The sequence below is a fragment of the Adiantum capillus-veneris genome, chromosome 21, assembly GCF_014529385.1.
Source record: "Adiantum capillus-veneris isolate H3 chromosome 21, ASM1452938v2, whole genome shotgun sequence".
Classification (NCBI taxonomy): Eukaryota; Viridiplantae; Streptophyta; class Polypodiopsida; order Polypodiales; family Pteridaceae; genus Adiantum; species Adiantum capillus-veneris.
The window spans coordinates 111553918-111561699 of record NC_140951.1 but is presented as its reverse complement, the minus strand read 5'-3'; the positions used below and the strand labels follow the sequence as shown (position 1 = coordinate 111561699).

Below are 7782 nucleotides of genomic sequence, written 5' to 3'. Positions count from 1 at the left end.
TACCGGCTTGGCTACAAAACAAAGCTCACAATTGAACAGTTGAAGCTTCTGAAGGTGGTAGTTTGAAAAAAGAGGATTGCATTCATGACAGGTAAACACAAGATGAGGCATATGTACCAGAGCCTTTTCCAAAAGAGATGTTCAAACCTTTTGGATGACAGCAGATACTGGCCACTCTTGATGTGTGCGTGAATGAGGTGACCCTGATCAAATTCTGTGATGATGAAGGATATGATAACATCCATTCTAGATGATGAGTGTTAGTCTAAATCCAAAATCAGAATTGGAAGTCCCTGACAGGGAAGAAGTTACAGATTATTGACACATAGTGGATGAGATCTAAGTAAGGAACCTTGACCAAACGGATGAAGAAGCATTCCAGGACTCCACGGATAAGTTGTTAGAGGACAATGCACATGACGAGCTTTCTAGTATCTCATATCAGAACATCAAACGAAAGGATCGACAAGTGATTTACTATGATTTTCCAAACCAAAATCCTCGAAGACAGCGTAGATATCGGAATAAATGCATGAACAATCGAAACAAGACGAAAGAATATTCAGTACCTCTGTTAACCGACAAAACGCAGTACTTAAGGTTGGTTGAAGCAACTAATTGCCTTAAGGATGGGATATTAAAGAGGTACATGAAACCTGACTCAACCAAAACAAAAATGAAAAAGAAGACACATAAAAACCACAAACGGAGAGTATTTCCGAAAAAGCAACAAAGTTATCCAAAACCGAACGCGAAAACAAGTACAATGAATTGAAACAAGTTTTGAAAGAAGTTTTAACAACAGAGTTGGAAAATGATGAGGAATCAAAGGATGATAATAATAATGCTTTAAGAAGTAGACTATTCAAGATAGAAAAATCGTAGTGCAAAAACTCAAACGAGACCCAAAAGAGCTGAGAACTTCATATGATGGACCAGAAAAAGCCAAATGCATCAACTTAGCAGAACCAAGCGAGGAACCTAAACCGGCATACATTGCCACGGACCTCACTGAGGAAGCAGAGCGACTTCTGATAGATACACTCATACGGTATAAAGATGTGTTTGCTTGGTCATACAAAGACCTAAAGGGGATAGATCCAGAGATCTATCAACACACGATACCCCTTAAAAGTGATGCCAGACCACACAGACAACGTCCTTACACATACAATGAGATTTTTGCCAAGAAAATTAAGGAAGAAATAGACAAACTGAAGGATGCACAATTTATCGACGAGATTGAACACATCGATTGGGTATCCCCGATTGTGATAGTACCCAAAAACAATGGCAAATTGCATGTGTGTGTAAACCTCAAACATGTAAATGATGCCACATCCAGGACAATTATCCACTATCAATAACAGACCATGTTATTGAGAGAGTAGTGGGAAAGGAGGCCTATAGTTTTTTGGATGGGGTCTCTGGCTACAACCAGTTAACCATCAAAGTAGAAGATCAGCATAAGACAGCTTTTGCAATAGAGTGGGTTATATATGCATACAGGGTGATGCCCTTTGGCCTGACCAATGCACCTGCCACTTTTCAGAGACTAATGAGTCATGTATTCAAGGAATACCTCAAACAATTTTTATAGATATATATGGATGATCTTTGTGTTCATTCTCACCTGAGCAGTGATCATATAACGCATCTAGGGAAGTCTTCAAAAAGTATAGAACTTATTATATTTGCTTAAACCCTAAAAAATGTGTCTTCATGGTAAGACAAGGTAAAATTTTGGGCCACATTGTGTCCAAAAAAGGGATTTTTACTCATCAAGAAAAAATACAAATAATAGCCACACTACCGAGACCATCGAAAATGAAAGAAGTGCAGCCATTTATAGGACATTGTGGGTACTACAGGTGCTTCATATACATGTATGTTGTGATAGCTAAGCCGTTGTATGTCCTCATTGCTAAATTTGAATGGACACAAGATTACGAGCAGGCTTTTCACTAACAATTAATTTCTGCTCCAATTTTGCAAGCCCCTAACTAGAGCAAGATCTTTCACGTTCACGTTCATGTTGACGTATTAGCCTATGCCATAGGATGCATATTAGCCTAGCCAAGAGAGAAGAAAATGGATTTTTCCATTTGCTACTCTAGTAGGCAGCTGAACAACGTGGAGAAAAATTATACCACTATGGAAAGAGAAGGTCTAGAAATTATATATACTGTCAAAAAATCTAGACAATGCCTTCTTGCAAACAAGTTCGTTTTCTTCGTAGATCACCAAGCACTATTATATATGGTAAACAAACCTTGCAACATTGGAAGAATTGTTCGCCGGTTTATACTATTGCTTAAGTTTGGTTTCATAATAGTCGTAAAAAGGGGACTACACACACACACACACACACACACACACACACACACACACACACGAGCAGATCATCTTTCGAGATTGTTCCATGGGGAAACACCGGAAGTATTGATGATGATCTTCCAAATTCATACCTATTTAACATTGAAATGGTTCCGAGGTGGAGTGAAGAGGTCATTCCTCTACTCACAATCGGATCATTACAGGTGGAAAGACAACCATCAATAATACAGCGAACAAGAAATCTCCAGCTTTTAGCAGGACGACTGTACAAGCACTGTAAGGTTGGGATTTTGAGACTATGTGTACAGCCAGAAGAATACGAATACTACCTCAAACAAGCTCATATACAACATACGGGGTTTCACGAGATGGGGACACGCAAACATACCAAAGGCTAAAGAGACTAGGAGTCTACTGGCCAAATATGGAACACAACGCATACTTATGTAAAATCATGTGATATCTGTACAAAACAACCTCCAGTGGTGGAACATGCCACCGTGTTTCGAGTAGTAGAAGCACCCAAATGGAGTACTCACATAAATAGTACTTACGAAACAAGACCTTCCCAGAGGGATGGGGCAAGGCAAGAATGAGAACTACAGAAGAAGAAGCAAAACATTATCTGCTAATCGCAAACCAAGTGTATAGGCGGGGAAAGGACGAACAACTACGATTGTGTGCTACGGAAAGCGAACATTACGTTATCCTAGAACAAGCACACTCGGGCCACCCAGGGGAACATTTCTTTGCTCATAAAACGAGAAAGCTAGTACTTCACTCAGGCATATGGTGACCAACCCTGTTTAGGGATGCAAAGACCTATGTCAAACAATGTGATGAATGTCAACGCACAAACCATCCCTACGAGGAGATGAAATGCCATTACGGCCAATGATGGGCGTACGCGCTTTTGCCAAATGGGGCATCGATTTTATTGTCCCCATCATACCTCCTACATATAGGTCGCACGCACAATACATCATAGTAGCAACAGATTACATGACTAAATGGGCGGAAGCAATTGCATTTCTTGTAAATGACAAGCAATCCATCGAACTGCACAACCATCTATTCTCTTTATTAAACTTTGATCCTTGCAAATCCACTAGTAGTCATTGATTCCCTTTTCAAAAAATTGGTGAGAGCTCCACTATTAACATGAGTACGGTGCAATCTCTTCATCGCTACCTACTTCTTGGAAGACTTGTGTTCAATATTGCTAAAACAAGAAGAACCCTCCAAAGAGGGGCATTGCTAAGACACAATCTCCAACACTTTCTAAAGCAACAAGCAAAATAAGAAAGCAACACTTGGGGAGAACCACCTTCATCATCTAGTGAATGTCCCAAATTTTTAAAAAACATAGGATTTATTCAGTTTGAATAGAGTAATTCCCCCCTTCACTCACACCCTATCGTCAAGCCAATGAAAACCCCTTCAGCAATGTGCTAGTGGTGAGACCACATAACGAGTTCCAATATATCTCATCCACAAGTTCTCGTGGAGCTTCCTCTTTAATAAGCTCCAAGATTAAATAGATTCACATATGAAGTGCAAATGTTAGATTTCTCCAAAACCAACGATTATGTCATATAGTTTCGAAAAACAGAAAAACTTTGAAAGAATCTAATGTAAAAGTGAATTATGATAGTGTCAGAAATGAAAAGCCTAATGAGATTGAAAAGAGGAAAGTCATGGGACTCCCTAACTAAAGAGATTTTGTATCATGCATGAAATGTGTCTTCTTTATTCTATTCAATTTTCACCAAAAACTCTTTTAGCAACCAATTGCAAAAAGGAAAGTAATGGTAATCTCCCGATTTTTAGTGAAAATTTTAGTGCTACTATCAGTTTTTACACTAAAATCCTCCAAATTTAGTAGACCATAGAAACTAAAAAATTAGTGATCTCTAACCCTGCTTGAATGCATCATCCATTTTGGAGTACAAGGTTAGCTTGTTAAAAATTGCCTAAGTACACATTCCAATCCTCAAGTGCGTTCTCCCCCTCTTCATCCACCTCATGACAAGGGCCTTTTACCAAAGAAAGGGCTTCCCACAAGACATAAAAGTCCATGAACAAACCTCTAGATATAAATGTCCATCTTGTATAATCCAATGAGTCTACATATAAGTTCTCTACATTATCAATTTCTCCCTCCTCAAATGGTTTACTTCTAAAGCTTACCAAAAAATCAATATTCTTGATTGTCAATCATAAGCATCCAGTCAATCTATGGAGCGTAAGAGTAGTTTAGTACTGAAATATGACACTTAGCATCCTTTTAGAATATGCGCAGTGGAGAAGAAATCTTAACAAGTCCTCTAAACTTTGAAATTGGTGGTCATAGTATCCTTAAAAAAATATGGATCCTTGCAATTTTGAGCCCAAAATGATATGAATCACTCTTGTGAAGAATACTCTTGCAAAATTGCAATCGACGAAATAAGACTTTCATTTTATGTCACTATAAATTGTCTAATGTTCACTCTATGCAGTTAGTGCGGAAGATAATGATTATTGATGTTTTCACTGCTAAAATTAGTAAATTGTGTTACATTTTCAAAACTATACACCATAAAATTGTCCATACTACTTGATAGAATAGTAGCTTTATAATTCTTTATCACCCTTAAGTATACATTTCATAAGAAAAAAAACCCTGCAAGATGTTGCACATTTGCTAAAAAAACATATCATAGTAAATAACCAGTTCAAACAAGCCTTGAGAGAGAAAAAGTTCTGGGTTACCGACTCAGACAGATCTATACCCACATTCTATGAAAAAACTAAGTTGGCATCGTCTTTTAGTACCAACAGGGAGGGTAGGGCACATTTATCCCACATATGCACTCGAGAAATTACAGTACTGCTACTATTTCAAGACCATGAAAGTACCCTACTGTTGTCTGCTGTTCCAATACAATCATTCAACAGCAAACATAAGCAAGAGACCATCAACTTCACCAAGAACCTGGCTTTAGCAGAACTTACGAACTGACAAATCCACACCTTCAATAACACGATCATTAAACAGAGCAAAGAAAAGCTCCCAATAACAGCAAACGTTAGCAAGAGACCATGGCTCTAGTAAAACTTACAGAACACATACCAAGCGAACTGACAAATCCACACCTACAATAATACAAACATTCAACTACCAAGCAAAGAAGGTTCCCGATAAGCCACTCGTAATAACTTAGCCAATCACTCTTACAAAACATAAAGAGTTTTGAAAGGAGTATTCCTCCAAAAACAAAGAATGAGAGACAATTAAAAAAAGGAGACGACACCAAATATGGTAACAAGATTTGATAGCTTCAAAAGAAAGTTACTGTCCATTGATCTCATCAAAAACAGCACATCCGCAGAATTAAACTCCTCCAAAATATGCCTACATTTACTATCAAAAATAACTAAAACAACTCAAATTCTGCCCACAGACCAGACCCTGATAGCACCATCAGTGTAGCCAGAATACAGAGTACTCCCATCAGCGCTCCAATTGAGACTCACACAGTAAGGAACCTGCAATCACAAAAGCCAACTATTAGAACTAATCCGCAGCAAGCAACAGAAGCACCTGAAACAATGTTGTAATCAGAGACTATGAAATTCAATGGGAAATGCAGTATTACTAAACAGACTCCAAGACGGCAATATGTAAGCAGATAGCCTATAACCTTATGTGTCCTCAAATGCACCAAACACCATTTCTCAGCATGGTGACTAGCTGCCAATGCCCAAGACGCAGTAACCTTTTCCTTGATCGAACTATTGGCACTCATGAAATGGCACCCTCAAATGTAGCACAACAGATGAAAAAGAGTATGACAGATGAAAAAGCCGCACTTTAAGTCGACCTATCGATCCAGCCATTCACAGCCCACTAAATAATCTCCATCATCAGCCCAGATCTGAAGCTAGGGGGAAGAAGTCTTGACCACACAGGCCGAGCCCATCAGTTTCAACAAAATTTATTACTCACACCCTATAGTCGAGGGAAAGCAAGACCACACGAAAAATTCTGAGACTATTTTGTGACCAACAAAACTACCACCTTCAGACTACATTCAAACCTGGCCACAAGTGCTTGCAATATGCTGTACAAGTGTTATGAGCAAAAAATACAATTTCACTTATTCGAGCTTGAGAAAAGCCTTCGGTAACATAGCAAAAAGTAAGTGAAAAAAACCAGAATAGAAATGGGAATAGACTAGGCACCTGAGCATTTTTAGTCAAATTCGAGAAATCGGGCCGCAGATCTTCCACAATGCTCTTGCTCTCAAGATCCCAGATCTTGATGCAGGATTGAGTTGCGGCACATAGCCAATACCTGTTGGGACTGAAGCACAGAGAGTGAATAATATCACCAGAGTCCAGAGAGTACAGGCGCTTACCCTCGGCCAAATCCCAAAGCATAGCAACTCCGTCTTTTCCTCCGCTTGCACACAAAGAGCCATCAGGGGATACGGTAACGCTGTTGACATACCCACTGTGGCCGGACAAGTTGGTGCGAAGCTTGCAGTTGGTGAGGTTCCAGACCTTCACCGATCGGTCCCAGGAACCCGAAACAATAATGGGGTTAGTGGTAACAGGAGAGAAGCGCACACAGGATACCCATCCAGTGTGTGCATCGCCATCCTGAATTGTATACTTACATTCACCCAGAGTGTTCCACAGCTTGATGGAGCGGTCGCGCGATGCAGAGACAATTTGTCTATTGTCAACAGAGAATGCTACGCTGAGAACATCCTTGGTGTGCCCCACAAAACGCCGTGTGGTTACGCCTGCATTGAGATCCCACAGACGCAATTCACCATCCCAGCTTCCAGAGAGAGCGAACTGCCCATCAGAGGAGATAACAACATCTTGAACAAAGTGGCCATGACCTGTCAGACGCTTCTTGGTGTAGCCGAAGCTGTCATCTCTGGTGAGCGACCAAACAACAATGGACTTGTCACGCGAGGCGGAGACGATCATATCTGAGTCGATAATGGGGCAAGCAATGGCCGTCACCCAGTCGCTGTGACCCTTCAGAGTCGCCCTCAGAGTTATGGTTTCCGCCATAGCTGCGAGCGTAGCAGCAGAATCTGACAGGAGACGCCCTACACAAGGATAGCGAGGAGAGAAGGAACTTCAACAGGCTGACTCCTTCAAAACCCTAACGCGGCCTTTTCATACTCTTTCATAAGTTGTCCGACCATGAGAGAGGGAAAACACTCGAGAAACAATGGAGATGTATCACTCTCTAGTTTGGGGAGCATTAGAGCTCAGGCATAATTAACCCCTTTGATTGGAGGATTCGAGCCACAGCAAGGTTTCGAACCCCAACTTCAGCTCCTCTTTTGTAGCTTGCCAAAGTCAAAAAATCCAGCATAACCCTCACTTCTTGTATAAAATGTAAAATCCATGACAATGGGTGAGCAACTCAAATCAACA

The 7782-nt window shown here is 40.3% G+C and overlaps 1 protein-coding gene across 1 annotated transcript; it reads right to left on the bottom strand.

Annotated features, from left to right (window-relative positions):
• Positions 1-5639: 5639 nt before the first annotated feature.
• LOC147431540 (small ribosomal subunit protein RACK1-like) lies at positions 5640-7489 on the bottom strand. Its single transcript, XM_086494100.1, has 2 exons — positions 6565-7489; positions 5640-5868 (listed from the first exon to the last, which is right to left on the bottom strand). Exons 1-2 carry the CDS (start codon positions 7408-7410, stop codon positions 5767-5769), a joined length of 948 nt encoding a protein of 315 aa, XP_086350226.1. The 5' UTR covers positions 7411-7489; the 3' UTR covers positions 5640-5766.
• Between the last annotated feature and the right edge of the window lie 293 nt (positions 7490-7782).

What these genes read in the sequence shown, in the direction of transcription:
- LOC147431540 (XM_086494100.1), bottom strand. Translation starts at nt 7,410, where the DNA reads ATGGCGGAAACCATAACTCTGAGGGCGACTCTGAAGGGTCACAGCGAC. An exon ending in ATTTGACTAAAAATGCTCAG is followed by an intron (nt 5,869 to 6,564) that starts GTGCCTAGTCTA and finishes TTGTGATTGCAG; the next exon opens with GTTCCTTACTGTGTGAGTCT.